The sequence below is a fragment of the Pagrus pagrus genome (genome assembly GCF_965226575.1).
Source record: "Pagrus pagrus genome assembly, chromosome: 8".
NCBI lineage: Eukaryota > Metazoa > Chordata > Actinopteri > Spariformes > Sparidae > Pagrus > Pagrus pagrus.
In genome coordinates, this window is record NC_140192.1 from 20,798,516 (window position 1) to 20,819,734 (window position 21,219).

The 21,219-nt window shown below is 42.0% G+C and overlaps 2 protein-coding genes across 2 annotated transcripts; both read left to right on the forward strand.

Moving 5' to 3' along the window:
* The first annotated feature begins 209 nt into the window (after positions 1-209).
* On the forward strand, positions 210-12,775 carry arhgap25 (Rho GTPase activating protein 25). The gene is made up of 11 exons (XM_084359325.1): positions 210-582; positions 3,788-3,990; positions 5,393-5,480; positions 5,911-6,024; positions 7,487-7,691; positions 8,829-8,961; positions 9,088-9,161; positions 9,906-10,027; positions 10,504-10,658; positions 11,247-11,791; positions 12,140-12,775. Exons 1-11 carry the CDS (start codon positions 519-521, stop codon positions 12,339-12,341), a joined length of 1,905 nt encoding a protein of 634 aa, XP_084215451.1. The 5' UTR covers positions 210-518; the 3' UTR covers positions 12,342-12,775.
* A 3,179-nt stretch (positions 12,776-15,954) lies between these two features.
* On the forward strand, positions 15,955-17,889 carry bmp10 (bone morphogenetic protein 10; the record flags this gene model as incomplete). Its single annotated transcript, XM_084358976.1, has 2 exons — positions 15,955-16,374; positions 16,811-17,889. Exons 1-2 carry the CDS (start codon positions 15,966-15,968, stop codon positions 17,887-17,889), a joined length of 1,488 nt encoding a protein of 495 aa, XP_084215102.1. The 5' UTR covers positions 15,955-15,965.
* Between the last annotated feature and the right edge of the window lie 3,330 nt (positions 17,890-21,219).

Genomic DNA, 21,219 nt, shown 5'->3' on the forward strand with positions numbered 1-21,219 from the left:
GGTCAGTAGATGAAACCTTAAGCTTTGACCTTAACATTCAACTTTTTGAACACTGAATCTCTGCTGTAGCCTCATTTGTCTCATGGCAGTCTGAGCTGGCAAGTGACACGCTCACTGACGGCCTCAAGCCTTGAGGTGAAAACCATTTCCTTTATGAAGACACCCGTGGGGTTTTTTGTGACACCAGTCAACGCCAGTCATATGAAAACTCCCCACTACATGAAGGAGCCCTGCACCTCTCAGTGAATCAGCTTGGAAGCCATTTGTACATCGAACACAGAACAAGTATGAACATGGAAGTAAAGGCAACGTGAGGGGACGCGTTTTGAAGGGCTGAAAAAAGAAGAAGACAGATTAACACACAGGAAGTAGGAAGTGTGATCTGCGATATCTCCACTTTGTGTGTGTCTGAGTGTGTATAGGTGTGTGTGTGTGTGTGTGTGTGTGTGTGTGTGTATGTGCTCCTGTGAGGTAAATGTGTGACATGATACGCTGACCTGTGCTATGAGCTAAGGACAATGTCTCTGAAACTACCTCGCAACTGGGACTTCAGCACCTTCAAGGCTGAGACAGCTCGGATAGGTAAGCTGTGCTGCGTTCACTGTCAGCAGGGTGGATGCAACACTATCACTCTTCACTTTTTTTGGCACTTTAGAGTTTGAACATTTAGCTGATGATGTCTTGTAGCAGTAAAATGAGATAAAATTCCTAATTTTCCAGGAAAACATTGGTAGTGCGGAGTAAAAAATGTATATCCACATGGAGGACAGTGCAATTTATCTTCAAAAAATATAACCTTTTGTACATATAGTAATGTTTTTTTGGATATAATTCAGATACCATCATGTTGGTGAATGAAAATGGGTGTTTAACGTAGAGAACATAAATCTGATTGTAACTAGTGACCAATTCTGCTGATTCAAAGTGTGGTTTCTTTTAGCCTGTTGGAGGCTTTTCATTACGTGGTGATGGTTGAACACCTGTTTTTATTTCACACACATCGCTGTCATCACTAATGTAGAATGTATTGTTTATGTATTACAACAACGCTTCGCATTTAAAATGCATTCCTTAAGTCACTCAAAAGTACTTCCCTCTGATTGCAATGTGACATAGACCAACCTATGTCTGTGGCTGTGTGTGCGCATTCAAAACTATGTACAGTCATGTAATGTAAAGCTACCATCCAGCAGGCTAGACTTACTCATAGGGTGCTTACCACCCTGCTTTGCATAGGGTGGAATCAGTGCAGTAACATGCCTTGTTTCCTCTCAGGCTCAGGTGGCACAACAGTTGCAACACTGATAAAAGAGGTGTGCACACGAGCAATGACTGGATGAATTAACTACTGTACACTCCTGCATCATCTTTGCTCCAGCTCTAATCACTTTAACAATCAGCAGTACTGGTTGTTCAGCACTGTGGGAGGAAGTTGCTACCTAAAGTGCACTTAGTTTATCTGCTTCATGTTGACTGAATATCATATTATTGCTAATAATGAAAGCATACCCTGCTGAAAGCTGATGACATGGCAGCATTGTTTTGTGACAGATGACAGACTTCATACTGTATGTCTTGAGTTGACAGCAGGAAACTGATGCAAGAGCTCAGCTTCTGCAGAACTCTGACTGTGTAGCCGTCTGTGGGAAACTTTGTCCATATACTGCACATGGGAGTGTCTATCCATATGGTGTCTGTGCAACGCATTTGTGTGCACAAACCAGTCAGTGTACTGGGGTGAATATTGACAAACTGCCTGACCTTAACTCTTCCTGATGCAGTAAACACTGGACGGGGAAAAAGCTAGCCTGGCTCTGTGTAAAGGGGACAAAATCCACCTACTGGCAGCTCTAAAGCTCTGTAATTAAAGGAGCAAATCTATGTCCCCAGGGTCCTAAGTTTGCAAAGTACTATGCTTATAGGCTCCAGTGTTCCCTGGGGTCCTATGTTCCCCAGTTTAATATTCTGTTGACACATATGAACTCTCCTATTGAGTTTGGGTCAAATAACCCTAACGTCTAACCCCAGAGCTGGGGAATATTGGAGCCTAGAAGCATAGTACCTTGATAATATAGGATCCTGGGACAATAGGACCCTGCAAACATAGGACTCTGAGAACGTAGGACATTGGGAACTTAGGGCCCTGGAAAAATAGGAATGAATCCCTAATTAAAACGGCCTATCTTGTTTGTTCATACAAAAAGGGAAGTGTTACGACTACAAGTTGAGGTGTTTGTTAAGAGGTGTTATGTCCTGGACTAATCCGTCAAACATGTTTGTTAGCTTTTGAACCTCAGAGGCTCATGTAGACAGACATGAGTCTTAAATATGAAGCAACAGCCAGCAGCCAGCTAGCTTACCTTACCATGAAGATTGGATACAGGAGGAAAAACCTAGCCTGGATCTGTCCAAAGATAAGAAAAAACCAACACTTCAAATGCTCAGAACAAAAATGGCTTTTTCAACGTTTCACAATTAGTTTTTAGTGTTAGTGTTTATTATTGAGGTTTAGAGGTGCTGATAGGTTGATTTTGTAATTTTTGGACAGAGCCAAGCTAGCTGCTTCTCCGTTTCCTGTCTTAATGCTAAGGTAAGTTAGACGTGATATAAAAACGTCTTACAGATGTAAAACTGCACATGCATTTAAGGAACGGACAGACCACCACCAGATTAAATGTGAAACGCCTTTAGTTGTAGTTCTATATCTACATGAAAAGCCTCCACACAGTGTGAAAAACCAAATGTAATTCTTCCCTGTATTCCTCTTGACGTGACTCAAGACGTCAGAGTTGCACTTGACGTAAATTGTTTTCAATCGTGGGCACTGAACACATCTTTGAGGTGCTGTGGGACGATAGGCTCATCACGACTTGAGACTAGTTTAAAGGAGCTGTGTGATTGTCAGCTGAGGGTGTGGTGTGACATCGGCCTCTGTGTGTGGGCTCACAGTTCCTCAACAGCAGTTTAAACTTTCCACCCATCAAGGGAGGGTGATGCTATTATAAATAGACCAAAGGACTGTCAGACCTCTAGTTGGAGACCTTCAAAGTGTTGCTGGCCCTCCGGCAATGATGTGGCAGCTTCCTGTTTACCCCTGTGCGGCCCTTCTTCTTCTCTTCTCCTCTATCATCTTGCTTAACAGGACACGGTGAATTTAAGAACAACTGAGCAAATAGGCTAAATCTCAGTCCGGCTATCTCTGCAGTCCCACCACCCTGCGTGGCACTCAGACCGTCTCCATCTGACTCTCCCTTCTCTGGCCACGTAGACCTCTGCCTCTGTACTTTCATAGCTCCATTAATCCACAACATCATGGCCTCTCACAGGCACAGAGAAGTTAAGGGTGACAAGTGTCACTCAAGGGTGACATTCTTCAAAAAATTCAAAATAGGATGTGTCAGTTTCACTTCAAGTTTTAAAAGAACTTAGTCCCTGACCTTTTAGGGTTGTTGGTTGTTGTTCAGTAGCCAGTCTCCTGAAGACCACTGTGTTATTTGTGTCAAACAATCACAGCGGCATTCATTCATCTTCCACAGGAAGCTGGTCAGCTCAGACCGGCAGTTTCCTTTCAGCTCGAAACTGTAGAGGTAAAGAACAAAAATAGGCCACATTGAGCCTCAACCTTGATAGGCTGATACATATTCATATAAAAGGAGGAAGTGTTCTGCTGCAGCTGAGTATAGCGCTGATGTTTTGATAATGTCTCACGGCTCAGGCTGTGACACAGCGCCTTGGGAATTGTTGTTCATGAAACTTTTACCAACTGCTTTCTCGTGGTGTTTGGCAGCACGATCCAAGAGCGTGATACCTGGAGAGGGAGGCCCTGGGCCGGGCTCACCACGCTCCTCCAGGTCCATGGAGAGGCCGCTGAAGGCTGGCTGGCTCAAGAAACAGCAGAGGAGTTTAGTCAAGAACTGGCAGCAGCGTTACTTTGTGCTGAGGGGAAGCACTCTGACCTACCACAAAGATGACAAGGAGACCACAGTCCAGGTATGACACTGATTATATACGTTAATTATATTATAATGATTGTGTATTTTTTGTCCTCTTTTGTCAACTTTTGCCATAAACCACATGTGCACATTATTCCCAAGATAACTCATGTAAAAAACACATATTCCATAATCAAAAAGTTGTAATGACCTTTTGAATTTTGCACATGCAGTTAAATTATGTTCATGTATGTATGTATGTATCTATCTATCTCCTTATCACATGTTGATGCGGTACAACTTTTACTTTTAGTGATGTTATAGGTAAAAACAAGCAAACCAACATTATATCAGAACAACATTTATTATTTATTCTATATATAAAGTTAGAATGTTTTGTATTAAACTTATTTTATATTCATAGATTCTTTATCAGAAATGTGTCCATTATCATTTCCCATCAACACCACAAACACTTTTGCTGTGGCTAACTTCTGCACGCTTCCTGTTGACAGACCAAATGATGCTTGACGGCTTACAAAAGAGACCTTCTGCCACTGAAAGCTTTTTTTGAGTGTTTTATATTCTACTGGTTTACACTCATGTCTTTAACACTGGTCAACCTTCAGCCAAGAGTCAATAGTCTTTGTTACCATGCTGTAGATCTGTCTGGATCAATAATCGGTGTCAGTGTCATTACAAGCTGTAACTTTGTATGTGGATAGCTACAACCATGTATGCAGGGAGCGTGGACAAATTTGTAGACTATCTTAATGTGTAAAATATATATATATACATAAAAAACACAAAACAAAACACAAAAACAAAGACCTCTTGCTGTTATTTCTTACGTTTTTGTTTGTTTGGCCTCTGTTCACCTCTCCATGTTTACGTGTTTGTTTTCTCCCTTCCTTCCGATTTACTTCCTGTTTAGAATTTAATGGTAGTGACACAGGAAGGGAGAGAAGCAATCGTGAACATGAAAAGAAAAGAAAACTTTATTCATCATTCAGGGACACTGAACAAGGGCATGCACAAGCCCTACACATCATCTGGTTCATTGACAGGCTTTAAAAGCCACAGAATTCATGAGGAATTACTCGAGTTGTTTACGAAAGGGACTGCGGGTGGAGAATGGGATATAGAGGAAGTGGGCTGAACCCATAGTGACCTGGTTAAGATCCCAAACTAAACAATGATTTTCATAAAGCCCTTGTGATACAAGAAACTGAGCCACACCTGCAGTGAAAATACCTGCTGAGGCTTTTAAAACATTAACAAAACATGGGCCACATGCCTCTGTGGTAAATAAGTGAACATGGTATAATATGGTGGTGTACGAGTGAATGTACATGTAAATATTAGTCTTACTATAAGTGGTTGGTTCTTCATGTGCCAGACTTTGGATAATACACTAATGTGCTTTTTCTGTGTCTGTGCTCCTATATTTCGGTTTACAGGGAGTCATCCAACTGCGCTTCAGCAAAGTTAATGAACTCCCTCTGAACTCTGATGACCCTGGGAAGTACCTCTTCGAGATCATACCACGTAAGCACCAAATCGACCCTTTAAAGAGAGGAAAACTGACCTCAGGTGTTGTGTGGCATGTTTATTCCAGCACCTAAAGATGGTTTTGTGTGCAGCATGAAACAGCAGTGCTGTCTCTGATGACCTGTCTTCATTGCCATTTTGTCATCTTTTGTCTTGTTCTTTCTTCATAAGTTACAGAAAAAACTCTCATTAACATTTCATGTACGTCAGGACTTTTAAATAATATACATTGGATTACATGTCCCTTTCTGTTAACGCTTACTTGCAGAGTAGGAAGACAGACAAACTACCAAGAACTGATAGCAATCTCAGTCTACTCTGGAAATCTTTAACTCAATTTCACAGTTTCAGACACGTGGCTCTGACCTGCAAAAGGTATTTTGCTTTGTAATGATGCATTTGTCCAACAATACCCATCATTTCACAGGTACGACTGGAGACAGAGAGCGATGTCCCTATGTGTTCATGGCAAACTCCCAGAGTGACATGGAGGAATGGGTCCGCACTCTGCGCAGAGTCATTGGAGTGCCAACAAGTGGAGGTTCAGTAAAACCTTATATTGTTTATGTATGACACTGCAGCTATATTTGACAAGACATTTCTAGAAATAAATGGAACAGTTGAACATTTTAGGAAATACATTTATCATAAATCATGTTTGTAGGCTATGTAACTTAAGCCAGCACCCGGTTAGCTTAGCTTTGCATAAAGGCAGATTCAGGGGGACACAGCAAAAGTCGTGCAAAAGTTAAAAGAATCTTCTCAAGATGTGATTCTTGTCCATATTAATGGGGCAATATGCAAGATATGGAAGGAATTGTGGGTTTGAAACAAAAAATTAACATCAACAGAGTGTGAAGAAACAACAGTGCTGACGTAATGTCAAAGGCATCTCTGTACTGTGTTGCACAGTGTCTACTAAAATTGGCGTGCTAAGCCCCGGCCAATCCTGTCGTGATACCACTCTGTACTGCAAGAGATGATAGTAAAGCCCAACTGTAGTTTTGATTTGCAATTTTTACAAAAAATAAACTGTTCAGAAAGTAAATACTCTGACACCTATTTCCCTAATTAAACAGAAAATACAACTTTACACCTTCTGAATTCAAGTTCTTCTCTTTACCAAACTAAGATGAGCTTAAAGGAACAATAGATAATTATTGACCACTTCTTGAATTCATGCTTAAAATAAGCAAGAGGCATCATATCACTAGAGTAACCACAAACTGCTGCCAGCCTGAACCGTGAGTTTGAAACACTGGGGAAGTGTTAGTGTTTCCACTGCTAGGACAGGTGCTTTGAACCAGGACCAGGCTAGCTGTTTAGCATGCTAACCATGCTTTGCAACACAATATATGTCTGTCCCCAATCACCTCTGGTTTGGATGAAATAAATCCTCAATTCACTGAGTAAGATGTGAAAATATTCCAGCAGTAAGATCAGAGTTGATGTAAATCGCCTCTGTACTCTACCCCTTGTCCTTGTTTTGTGTTCAGCCGTGGTCGCAGTCCAGGCAGACCTCAGTCAGCTAATAGGACTCCTTAGCTGTACTGCTAACTGAGCTAACTTGCTAAGAGCAGCTAGTCATAACAGCCAAAGATAGCTAGCAAAGAGTATAGTGAACAGTTTTGAAACAGAATTAAACCATTGAGATAAGGTGTAATGTTTTAATCATTTTTATTAATGAGTGTTAGTCGCATTTTGATACATTCGAGCAAAGGCTGGCTGTTTCCCCCCGTTTCTAGTCTTTTTGCTAAGTTACTGTATGCTAACCAGCTGCCGGCTATATTAAGCGTACATGAGTAATGTCTTAATGTTCTCATCTAATTTTAAGAAAGAGAAATTGCTTTTTCAAACTGCCAAAGAAAATGAATAGACCAATATCTTAAGCCCTAAGTGTTTAAAACACAGGCACCAGATGACAATCACTCAAACACCATGTGAAAAGGACAATAAGGGTGTTCATCTGAATTTGTACATTGTCATGTCTTACCTCTCTGCAGTGTTTGGAAAGGGTCTCATGGACACAATAACATATGAGCAACGGTTTGGGCCTCACACGGTGCCAATCCTGGTGCAGAAGTGTGTGGAGTTCATCAAAGAGCACGGCTTGGACGAGGAGGGCATCTTCCGCCTCCCGGGTCAGGACAATGCTGTGAAACAGTTCAGAGATGCCTTCGATGCAGGAGAGAGGCCCTCCTTCCCCAGGTAATGCACTCACGGTTGCCTCTGTACGGACTAGAGTCATGTGAACTTGACTTCAATATAGTATCACAATAATGTTTGCTTTATAATAAGCTGAACATCTTTATCTGATGCCACAAAATATGTCAGTTGTAGTATTGTGCATGTGTGTATGGTATACTACATGCATTTTGTGTGAAATAGGGTTGTTCTGGTCGTTGAAATACACAGGAAATACTGAGTATTACTACTCATGATAACTCACAAGGAACAAAATGTCTGTGGAAATCAATGGAAGCCCTCTTTAAACCTGGTTGGCAAATGAATGTGCTTAAAAAGGTCACTGCTATATAAGGAGAACATGTCCTAACCTCAATCAATTGACAGCATCATCAGTTTTTTTCTTTCTGAGAAAGCAAGGAGAGATGAGAGAGATGCAGAGCGGCTGATAGATTTCTGTCTGCTCAGAACTGAAGGCGATACCACATCCTGTTCTGGCAGGCAAAGAGGAGGAAGCCTCTATTACTCAACATCACAAGCTCCTCTGACAGAGCACTGTTGATTAAAACATCCATCTACCCTCACTTGTTTTGTCTGTTATCCAGTGTGAGCAGAGTCAAGGAGCAGCCAGCAAGGGCCACAGAAAAGGCCAAAAAGAAAACAAAGAGCTTTAGTGTTTTCCGCTTGGATTGCATTCTTGGCAGAGTTCAAACAACAAAACTGAATCCAAGCCCGCTGCTGAAGAGGGCCAAGTATGTCCAAGACCAGTAACCCTTAAGGACTTTGTAAAAAAAGTAGTGTTTATAAGACATCCCACCATGTGAATGCTTCTCATCCAGTCCAGTAAAATATTTACACAGACCTCTTCAAGATGGAAAAACTCGAAGCTCACAGGCACTTAGAGTAAACACTTTATTAAAAAATACAAGACATTAAAATTATAACAGCAATTCATTTGTTCGAGTAGAAATCATTGAAAATAAATAAATTAAATTCAAGCCAGGTCCCCGGCTTACAGTCGAGCCAACTGCATGACTATGATGTAGAGGGGGGGTTACAACTCATGCAGCCATGTTCTGGTAAAATGATGCATTGTGTTAAAGGTTAAGAGTCAGTTATACTGTAAGTGCATGTTCATTTGATATGTGTCTGTTTCCGCAGTGACACAGATGTCCACACGGTGGCGTCACTGCTCAAGCTGTACCTGCGGGAGCTGCCTGAGCCTGTGGTGCCCTGGACTCAGTACCAAGACTTCCTGGACTGCACCAACATGCTGGACACCAGCAGCTCAGAGGTACAGTTAATTTATTTAGGAACTTCTACAATATGTCTAAATTAGTTATTGTGTGCATACATTGTGTGTATATGAAGAAGTGCTACTATGATATGTGTGTGTGTCCTTTAATCTCTCGCATCTCAGGGTTGGGAAAAGCTGGAGAAACAGATTGCTCTCCTCCCCAGAACCAACTACAACCTTCTCAGTTATGTGTGCCGGTGAGTGGAAAGAGTAGACAAAGCACGTTTCCAGTTTATCACAAATAAAGCATTTTTGTGTAGTGACTTTTATTTATGTTAATGATACAAATTAGCTGAAAGAAACATATTGTCCTAAAAAACAAACCTGACCACCACACACTCAGAGGAGGAGGTCACGGAAGCCCATTTGTGCCAGTTAAGGAAAAATGTTGATGACAATTTTTATCTCACTATTTTGACATTGTATCTCATTAATTTGACTTTTTATCTCATTAATTCGACATTGTATCTAATTATTTTGACATTGTATCTCATTAATATGACATTTTATCTCATTATTTTGACATGTTATCTCATCGTTTTGACTTTGTATCTCATGTTTTGACATTTTATCTCATTATTTCGACATTTTATCTCATTAATTGGACTTTTTATCTCATTTTGACATTTTGATCTCATGATTATGACGTTTTATTTCACTATTTGTACTCTACACTATTCACTACAATGGAAATATTTTTTCTTAAACTGCCCCCAGCAAAGTTAAGGTCATAATTCAAACTCTGGGACAAAGCATTATAGGACATACCAAGGGGGACGCCCTATAATTGGAAAGACTTCACTAGCATGTCCTTGACCATGACATTTTACTGTACATCTACCAGATCTCACAAAGGCCTTCTGTTTCAAAACATCGGCCAGATGTTCAGAGATCAGTTTTCCCCGTATCTGTTGTGCTGATCGTGTCTTTGTGTTTCACAGGTTTTTGTTTGAGGTGCAGCTGCACTCCAAGGTGAATAAGATGAATGTGGAGAACTTGGCTACAGTGATGGGGATTAACCTGCTCAAACCTCAGATAGAAGACCCAATCACTGTAATGAAAGGTAAGAATGCGTCACTGAAGTGTCCTGAGCCAACATGTTGGCAGAAGTGTGCTCTCTGATGACCTTTAAACGCTGTTGTGAAAATTGCATTGCTCTCCATCTGCAACACAACTTTTATCTAAATGACTTGTGACTACTAGTCTTATTAAGCAATCACAATAACATGTGGCAATACTGCGATATGACTACATCCCTTTTCTTTAGCAACTGAAAACTGACTTTTACAAAAAAAGATCTCACAAATTAGGAAGGCATTTCAATACCCTTGTAATTGTGACACTGATAAAGCAGCAAAAAACATGTGCCACTTCATCAGTTCCTTAAACTTTACTTACTGTCACTACTCGTTTTTTAAACTACCGTCATTATGTCTGTGCCTGTGACTGAAGAAAGTGAATCAAGTATTTGGACAAGAACCTGAAGATAAGACGCTTTGATCGTAATCTTTTCTCATTAGTGTTTGTTTTTCTTCACAGCGACTCCACAGATCCAGAAGCTGATGACAGTGATGATCAGACAGCATGAGACTCTGTTTCCTCTCTCCAAAGACGTGCTCCCCTCCCCTCCCTCAAAGAAGGCCGAAAGCCAGAAGAACACTCCCCGAAGCTTCGTGGGCTGGGAGTCTGCAGAGGTACGAGCAGCTGACCTCACATAAAGCTGCTGTCATGTTTCCAATGTTCTGTTTTTAGGGCATGTTCTGGTGTTACACAAGCAGCAGGATAAATCCTGAAAACAGGACAATGCGATGTCCAATGGAGAAAAGCCAGAATATCAAAAAAAATTATATTAACAGGAAGAAGTTTTAATGTTTTTAAAGTAAACTAACTGTAGTTTATTATTAAATGGACTGATATGAGAGTGGTATTGATCTTCTCATCTAACTCTCAGCAAGAAAGCGAATTAGTTGACCTTCCAAGATTAAACCACCAGAAGATAAACTATTTATAACTCTATATACAGTTCACTGTGGTATTAGTAGGCCTACAGTACCTGCTAGCATAAGTACTACCATGTAGTACTGGTGCTACTACTTAAAGGACCTGGGTGCTGCATAAAATACTGATTTGTCTGAAAATGCTGAAATTAAATCATAATGTTTTGGTGCTTTTGCACTTATTCTGATTCATTCTCAACATCCATGAAAAACACATATATCGTTATATAAATATAGTATATGTTTATATTCTACAGTTAATTTTCTGTTTTGTGTTTGTCTCAGATGGGTGATGCATCTCTGTCTGAGTCTCCAGAAGAGGAGGAGGACAATGACAGTCCAGGTCCAGACGGAGGAAGCTTCAGCCCCCAGTACCTCCCTCAGGAGCCTCTCTCCCCTTCCTCAGACGACTGGGCCGGAAGTCCCCGCAAACGTACTCAGACCCTGCCCACCTTCAACTGTCCTCTCACCGGGATGGCAGCCAAGACGGACGCCCTCAACCGGTGGAGTCGCATTCAGGAGAGCACCGAGGAGAAGAGTGGGACATTTGCTGAGGATATTTTTAAGATACTGGACTTGCGGAGTTCAGGTTCATTGTTCGGGGGGTCTCAGATCAGTAACAAAGAGGGAGAGGATAGGTTAACAGCCAGGAGAGGGAGTGATAACACAGGTTCTTCTCCTGCTGCCCCCCAAAAGCCTAACAGTGACTCCCGGCCTGCCCCGGTGCTCACTCATCAGAAGAGTGTAGGGAGTCTGACAGTGAGCAGTTCAGTTCAGCAGGTCAACAGCAAGTCTGAGCAGAAGAAAGACGACCAGCAGCTGATAGACAGGTGAGGAATCACAGTTACCACTGTTACTAATGTAAAAATGATCTTTCCAGGAACCTTGACAACCTTGAGGTACTCAGGGCATCCTAAGGATTTTGAAAGTTTTTGTAATTGCAAATGTAAATCCTTCATTATACCATGAAAATTGGCAAGATTGAAGCAAAATACTGATGTGTCACCTTTGATCTTGCACACACTGCATAAAATGTGTTTTCACAACTAATTTAGTTTCATATTGAGTCACATGAAAAATAGTTTTGGCAGTGATGAAAACTGATGGACATCCAGAGTCGCTTCCTGAACTTTTTGCTGTACATCTGAACCCTGTGTGTCTCTCACGGTCTCTTGCAGTCTGCAGCTAGAGAACAAGGAGCTGAGGGCCACAGTGGCAGAGCTCCAGTCTGCTCTGGAGGCAGATCGCCGCCATGTGGCCGCTCTGGAGATCTGCCTGAGAAATGCTGAGCGCAGCCGAGACGAGGCTCAGAGACGCAACGAGGAGCTGCAAAGAGACGTTCAGCAGTTCCTCGTCAAACAGTCACAAGCTCCAACCTAATGGTCATTTTCAGACTCACTAGTGTACGGATTCATGACTCTGTTAACCTCAACAGAGCAATTTTCACATGAACTGGTTATGTAATACTATCCACCTCCAGTGGGGCACTGGATATTCTCTATTTGAGCCCTGTTTCGTCCGCAAAATAAATTATTGGCTCATTTGTTTGTGCCTCTGAATAGAGATCCAAACAGGGTTTAATATCACTATTCACATTAAAGACTTTAGCACAAGTTTGTTCCTCCCTGCTGCAGAAGTCATCTCTCTCTATATGAACTGCTGTGATCTGTAGCTGTTACATAGGATATGCATGAAAAGACCCTTTGATCGGAGATCAGCTGGACTGAATGATGTTAATGGTGGACAGTACAAATGCCATGTGTCATATATGGAGTTCATTTCAGTCGTAAATTAATAAAACAGCACAAATTGAAGTCTCTTTGTTGATATATAAATTAATTCCAGACCACATATTTATATAAAAACAAATCAGTTCACCTTTTGTATTTGTACATCGTTGCTAAAAAGCAGTGATGACTGCCTGAACTGAAAAAGGTTAATCGGGCCTGAAAGCAGTGGACATTGTGCATGATGGTAAAATACACTGGCAGGGTTAAAGTGACACAGCAGACCTTTATTAATGTCCCCTTCCAGTCTAAGATGTGTTTTTCTTCTTGTTGCTACAGTTGGATGTTTTAGCTGCATGTTGTATGTGCAGAGTTTGACATTAGAAGGCTGTTTTCACATTCATCTGCTCAAAGTCTAAATTATCTCTGCGCTCAGTGAAAATCCGATTTTAAGGGGTGTCACGACTTGTGACATCACAAATAGCATACACAAGTGTAATGTGGAAACTCAAAGCCTCCAGTGCACATAAACCTGGTCATAAACCATGGTGAATATATATTGTCTGAACAACATTGGCATTCACAGAGCCAAGCTGATAGCATGTCAAAAAACAGATATAACTATGATTCACCTCCAAGAATGCAGCTCTTTTCATCAATGAACCTGCTGTGCTACCTCCCCATGAAACTGCACACTCTCAAAATTAGTGACTAGTTTGGGATCATAGTGGAGCATTTAGCTGCTATAGCCACACTTTTCCCAGTTAGTGACCAAATCAGAGATAAACAGAGTGAATTTTGGCTGTAAATGTGTTGGGTGGCCAAATATATGCCTCTAAATGAATGCTAGCATGACTCTGCGTCTGCTGGACGTATAGGCTAACAGACAACCCATTCCTTTGTGGTAGTATGTCAGATGGTGTGTTAGTTTTTAATCCATTTTCCATCCATAACAAAACAAAGCACTGTAGGGGACACATATAAAAATCATAAAGTCTGGATATTGTATGTCAGCACAAAATTTTGTGTTTTGCACGGCTAGATCTAAAAATAGCCACTCTTCCCTTCATAAATCCACTTTTTTTTTTTTACACACTGAAGTCCATAATATAGACCATATGTACGAGACTGACTGTGTGAATGTATGTGTGTGCAAAGAACATTGCCATTATCAAGCCTTACGGCCATCAGGAAGATGTGATAGTCTGTTGCGGCAGCAGTTTAACAGTGTGAGAGATAACAGCATGTCTGTCAACTGTCAGCTGAGTGGCAGAGGCAGGAAAAGCTCATTCTTTCCCATCTCTGTGACGCACCGCAATCAGGAGTGTATCTGCAGGTCACACAAAGAAGCTCAGGAATGACAGTTGTGTAGTGGTGTGAGGGTTCAGGTGATGAACAGGTCACTTATTCAAAACTGTGGAGGAGTCAGACTGAGTCATTATTATTCTCATCAGAAAATATCTTGTGCTGTTCTCCTTCATGTACAGTATATCCGTACATTCAGTAATGACTAAGGATGTTGAAAGTCTTTCACCACAAGCCACCCAGTTCCCATAGCCTTCACATATGACTGTCAAACTAATCAAGAGGAATGTCTCTAAAAAAATTCAGTGTCTCTGAGAATGTGCTTCTTCTATTCTTGCGTTGTACATCCTTGCATGGAGCCTCTTATGCCCAGATAACCCATTTAAGACACAGTGTCCAATTACCAGAAGAGGAAGTACGCTCAGAACATTTGAGCGAGCACAACAGGGAGTTGATTAGTACTTTGTCAAAGACAGAGTTGGTAAGTTATTTATGAAGCATTTTTTTTTGTTATATTTGAAGAACAATCAATACATCATATGCTCTGACAAAAAAAGAAGAAGAAAATACAATAAATCTGGTGTCTGTGGCTGTGGAAGGCCTCTAAAAAGCCTGTCTGATCATTTCATTCGAAAAGAAGAAGAAGAAGAAGAAGAAGAAGAAGAAGAAAATATTTAATGGCCCGCTCTCGCACATTTTGACTGTGTACTCATTACGTATGACTGAAGTCTTCCACATGGCTAGGTGAATATATTGCTAGAGCTTACCCTAACCCTAACCCTAACCCAGTGATGTTTATTTATGTATTTTAAATTAAAATTTTTGAAGGTAGCTAACTATCTGCTAACACACATGTCCCAGTTGGGGAAGTCATTGTATTCAGGGATTGTGCATTGTGTTTTGAAGGAGTTGCTTTGGAGGAAGGCTTGAATTTGGAAGGGGATGGGATTTTTTTTCGGCTGGATACTTTAAAAAATCAAATTGCACTTGCTGGTTTCTTTCTTTAAATCCTACCGACCCAAGCTCCAAATGAGTATGAAGGATTAACTTGAAATGTTCTCGAGAGTCAGCCCAGTATCTTTCACCCTTGATCATTAAGGCCTCACACCTCATTGCATTTCAATTTCATTTGGACAAGAGTTGTCTAATAGATATATCCTGTTACATACAACAATATCAACAGACCCTTGGTGTATTTTGTCAAAAAGAAATGGTCAATGGAGCCTAGACAGCAGCCCACAGAACTCCACCATTTACAAAGCAAATAAACAAATGAAGAATATCAACCCTGGAGCACCCACCCAAACAAAATAGCGCTTCCACAAGGAAGAGGCTACAGGACAGTGTTTACAAAATCCTCATTAAGGAAGTTGTGAGATAACACACGCTCATGTGCATCACACAAAGTTAAAGGCTTGCACGCACGTACACACACACACACACACACACACACACACACACACACACACACACACACACACACACACGAGCAAAGAGACCATAAGCACTGAGCCCTGCAGAGCCCACCATATCATAGATAAGAGACAGAAAGAAAGAGCTGGAGAGAAGAGAGCAGAGCTCAGAGAGAGACTGACACAGGAGAGGACACAACAGAGATGACTCGGACGGACAAAGCCAAGCCTTGGCCACCCTGTCACCGGAACTGCAGCCCTGTCGCAAAGGACATCAAAAGGTGTGCATGAGAATAAATGCTGTGAGATCTGGGAGAGGGCAGCAGGAATACTCACTCCTGCAGGGAGGCTCACACTGGTCAGTGCAAGGGTCAACAACACCACTGTCTACTGCCGGGAAACCAGAACTTTCTTAGCCAACAGATGAACTGACAACGATTTACAATAACCTTTGGATTAAGGCGTTTAGGGATCACAATCATTTGTTCTTACTGTTGCATCAGCCCATCCATTGATAACCCCAGAGGCTATAAAATTGAAAGCTGCAGATTGTTTTTCCCATGGCGAGCGTTTGGGTCTCTCAACTGGGAACCATCTGCAGCTCCAAGACTTTGCTCTTGCTGTTTTCCATCCTGCTGCTCCAGCGGCCTCTCTGTGGAGAGACCAGCCCGATCTCAAGCACCCATCAGAGGCATCGCCCTGCTCCGGGGCTGGGAGACGGGCACGGAGGGGTGGTGGATCCATCACTGCTGGAGCAGGACAGCAACATGAGCATGCAGAGCCTGCTGGAGACCCTGAAGGAACAGTTCCTGCGGACTTTCAACCTGTCTGGCTTGGGTCCTCCTCCCCTGCCTCTTGGAAGCACTCGAGAAGAGCCACCTGAGTACATGATGGAGCTCTACAACCGTTTTGCAAATGACCACACTGCCATGCCGACAGCCAACATCATCCGGAGTTTCAAAAATGAAGGTAAGGATCCTCTGCTCCATATGGTGATGCCCTTTTTGGTGTTTATTGAACTCATTTCACTTTCAACATTTTCAATTTAATATAATACTTATTTTTCTCATTACTGCAAGGCCAAAGAATGTAAGTAATGAATGTCAGAGCAAGAGTCTCCTTGTATATATGTACTGTTTCAAGTAGACTGTAACTTCAAGTATGTACTAACAAACTTTTTGCAATGTTTAGATCAAAATGCAATTTTTTTCTAAAATGGAACAGCTTGCATTAAAATTGTGATAATAGTTGAATACTTTCCAATTAGGGATGAGATTGAAGACAAATCCTCAGTGGGGTTAGATTTTTATAGGTTTAGAGTATGTTGCTGAACTCAAACGAAAACCTCAAAAAGATTGTACCAAATGTACCGAAGTTTAACTATGACCATTTTTTTGTACTCCAGATTCATCTCCCAGTGTTGTGGGTGTTGGAGGAGTGAGGCGTCACCCACTCCTCTTCAATGTGTCAGTCCCCCATCATGAACACATCACAGCAGCCGAACTTCGCCTCTACACCCTTGTCCAAAATGACCGCCACCTCTATGCTGGTGTCGACCGCAAGGTCACTATCTATGAACTGGAATCGCATGATGGAGATGACAACACGACTGATGAGAGCACCGTGCGAGGCGACGGATTCAGAGGAGGAGGAGAGCGGACAAAGCTGGTGGAGTTGGCTTCGCGCCAGGTCTACGGCACCGATAACGGCTGGGAGGCCTTTGACCTCACTGCTGCTGTTCAGCTCTGGCGCAAATCCGACGCTAGCACTACACAACGGTTGGAGGTGCACATCGCCAGCATGGCTAATGAAGATACTGTTCAGGGTATGAGAGAGGACAACAAAGAAAAGGATCTACCTGAAGGGGACATGAAGATTGACACCAGCCCTGAGGAAAAACACAAACCTCTGCTGATTGTTTTCTCTGATGACCAAAGCAGTGATCACCGTGATGACAAGCGTGAGCTGAACGAGATGATTGACCATGAAACTTCAAACATGGTTCTCCAAAACGACTTGGGGACAGGCCTGAATGGGCTGTGGGGGGAGATGGGGCAGGACAGGTATGAGGGTGATGAAGCTGAGCCAGATGAAGAGGACCTCATTCAAATGCGCTCCAATCTGATCTACGACACTGCATCCCGCATTCGTCGCAATGCCAAGGGCAATCACTGCAAGAAACAATCTCTGTATGTAGAGTTCAAAGATATTGGCTGGGACAGTTGGATCCTCGCGCCCACCGGTTACGATGCCTTTGAGTGCGCTGGCATTTGTTCCTTTCCATTGACGAAGCATGTCACACCTACCAAGCACGCCATTGTCCAGACCTTGGTCAACATCAACAGTCCTCAAAAGGCGGCACGGGCTTGTTGCGTGCCCACCAAGCTGGACCCCATCTCCCTGCTGTACCTGGATGACACAGGTGTGGTCACCTACAAGTACAAGTTTGAAGGCATGGTGGTGGCTGAGTGTGGCTGCAGATAGTCCATGCTTCTAGAGAGTTCAACTCTTTGTAAAGTCTTACAGTATGAGGAAAGACAGAACTACGATAAGCTGAAACAGGAGGTAAGCCAAAACTGTTTTCCACAAAAGGACAATTGTTGGAACCTCTGTTACTCAACGAGATTGGAACTGGGTTAAATGAATGAGTGTGGACATGTGTATGTTTTAAACTGCAAAACAGAAGCAAGTGCTTCATCTTACTTAGCCAAGGGCATGAATACCAGTTGCCATGAGTGTGTGCCACAAATCTTCAGTCAACTGTTGCCAGCAGTGAAACTAAGGTGTGTCCTCATACTCACAAGAGCATAAAGGCACAAGACTTCCCAAAGGACCAAACCGAGCACATCCCACTGTGTGTGTGCGCCTGGTGGGAACTAGTGGGTCAGATGTCCCCCTCCTTCTCCTTCCCCCTGACATCTGTCTTCCTCTCTACTTATCTCTGGCCTCCCCACTTGATGCAAACACTAATCAGCACTTCATGTGTCCTGGCGCAGTGAAGTGACCTCCCTGAGGCAACCTGACAAGACATGAACTCTCCAGGCTCACCTCCTGCCTCCTGCAGCCTCCTGATACGTAGGCGCTATGCAGAGGTCCTAGTGGCAGGGTTATCTATCCCAACCCTGTTTCCCACTTCACATGCCTCTTTTCCACTCCCTCAAGCTACAGCGATAGCAAGGTGTGGGGGATTGAGAAACATGTATACCACCACTCAGGACGCCATTCTGGGCAACATTTGAGGTGGTCGGACGGGGGAGTGGGACAGGACAAGGGGGCAGGGGTTGTCCACATTCCTAGGCAACAAACAATCTTAACTGGCTCAACTCACTGACCTAGCACCGTATGCCCCAAATGTATCTCCAAGTTGCGCCATATATTAAATTTATGGTAAAGATGGCCTTTTTAGGCCAAAATCAAGTATGGAAAATGGGACACTTTGTTGCATTCTCTTTATTGATACCGAAAGGAAATACAGTTACAGAAATACAGTTTCTTTTGTTAAACGCCTTTTGATACCTCTGCTGCTTGTGTCAAATTAAAGACTATTTATTGTTCTAATTTATTAATTTTTATGACTATATATGTACATTTGTAAGTTACTTAGTGTAGAGCAGGTTTTGTATCCATGACAATGCATTTGCAGCACAAAATGAATTTTGTTGGGAAGAGAAATGGAAACAGTTTTTAAAAATAATAAAGAACAATTATTGAACAAATCCTCAATCAGCAGTCTCCTTAACTATGAATGAATCTGTGATCTTACTGTTTTAAGAAAGTTTACACACCATGTTGCTCAAAATGTCACTAGGATTATCTCATATTAAGATGAATGTAAATATTTGGAGAAAAAAATACCAAACCACATTCATAGTTTCCACATTTCAAAGCACACTGGCCTGTCAGCTTTCCTTTCCATTATTTTTGAGGAAGATGCTGCCTGACCAATGATATAATGCATTGCTTACATTCAGATCATTCAGTGGAACAGTATCAGCTCACAGGTCAGAGTTCATACATGACACGCAAACAAAGAACCCTGGGAAACTGAGTGGAAGGCCCGCTAATGAACAAAATGGATGGCCTGCTGTTCACACTGACAGCGAGCAGATGCAAACAGCTCTAATGGACAACCTGTTCATGGAGAGAAAATATGAACAAAAACAAAGATCTGCACTCGAGTATCTATTTTTTCTTCTCACTTAATCTTCTATGAATGGTACACCAGATTGCAACATTTTGTGCTAAAGTATCAAGAGACACTGAGGATAAATAAAGGATACAGATCAGATTCATTCATTCAAAACTCTCTACTATTTCACTGTTGCTAGGAATGTGTGTCACACTTATGTTCTGTGACAGTTGAGATGCCTGTGTACTCTCTGGGTAAATGCCTCCGCTGAGATACAGACAACCACAGCAAAACATACAGAAAGATATGGATAGCAATGCTTAGACTGAACTGTAAAGTACTTAAGTAAAGATCTAGGAGAAAATATGGTGTTTATATCAGAGATGAGTGAATAAATGAGCAAAAATTGACAAAGGCTGCATCCAAATATCCAGACTTCACCACACTTGCAGACTCGCAGACTTTCGGGGCACATTTGCGGGAAGTCTGTGAGTATTGAAGGCTGTCCAAACCCACATTTATGCAATGCTAAGCTAGCTGTCTCCTTTGCTGTACCTTTATACTTAATAGAGCAAATGAGCATTTCCTTTGCAAACCATGACCAATGCTAATGCAGTTATTATATAGACTAATTTAGCAACAGTTTACAAGAATGCAGTTTAAATAATAATAATAATAATAACAATAATAATAATAATAATAATAATGATTATGTAATGCTTCTGCATACTTCCTCATGTCCTGTTCTTTGAAAATGGTTATTTAATTTCCATACATTAAAATTTATTCAAACAGTTCGTCGTAGCTGAGGTTGCATCTCTAGAAGCGTACTACAATCATGTTGGCTCTTTTACAGCTTCCTCAAAAATTCTTTGGCAACAGCCCACTAATGACAAGTGCACTGAGAGGTTTCAAAAAGCAAACAAGTCGGGCTGTCTCATGTAAGATGGGAGCAGAGGTCGTCTAAAAATGGCTACAGACCAGAGGGCAAGAACCCCGGTTACTGTGACAACAGGCGGCCTCAGCTATGTAAGACTCACTAATTGAATATTTACAGATTGCTGGAAGAAATATGAATCTGGCCTTTGTCACTGAATGGCAAACTTTCAGGAAACATGGTGAAATAGGAAGTTTTTAGTGTTTGCTCTGACGATAAGGACTTCGTGGAGAGCGCTCTGTGTTTTGTCTCTCTCTTGTTTTGACGTGGCTCAATCTATCGAAAGTTAGTTGTCTGTTGTTATGCAGGAGTTTGTGGAGGATTTAGCCTACGTGATTAACTCAGGAGCACACCTACCAACACACAAACAAAATAAACAGCTCCCAATGTTCAGACAGTGCAAAGTGCCTCAAAATCCTGTAATGCCTATGTTCTTGACATCATGACGTCAGCTGCGGAACATCGACTGTGAACGTGTGTTTTGGTGTGTGTCATCCTGAAATGCATGACTCGCCCCAACTCTGACGTGGGGTCTGTAATAGAGCCTGATTGTTTCCGTTTTGGGTCACATGTTTATCATTCCATCTCTTGGCAGCATCACCACCCAGTGCTCATCCCACAGTCTCTCCTCAGAGCCCTGCATTTCCCAGGAAAAGTACACTTTGCTCAGCCGTCGTCATGACCACGTGCAAAAGTGCCTCCAAATGTGTAAACACCTTTTGAGAATTTGTATTTGACTCTGATGTTG

What these genes read in the sequence shown, in the direction of transcription:
- arhgap25 (XM_084359325.1), top strand. Translation starts at nt 519, where the DNA reads ATGTCTCTGAAACTACCTCGCAACTGGGACTTCAGCACCTTCAAGGCT. An exon ending in CTTCTCAGTTATGTGTGCCG is followed by an intron (nt 9,162 to 9,905) that starts GTGAGTGGAAAG and finishes TGTGTTTCACAG; the next exon opens with GTTTTTGTTTGAGGTGCAGC. An exon ending in CCCAATCACTGTAATGAAAG is followed by an intron (nt 10,028 to 10,503) that starts GTAAGAATGCGT and finishes TTTTCTTCACAG; the next exon opens with CGACTCCACAGATCCAGAAG.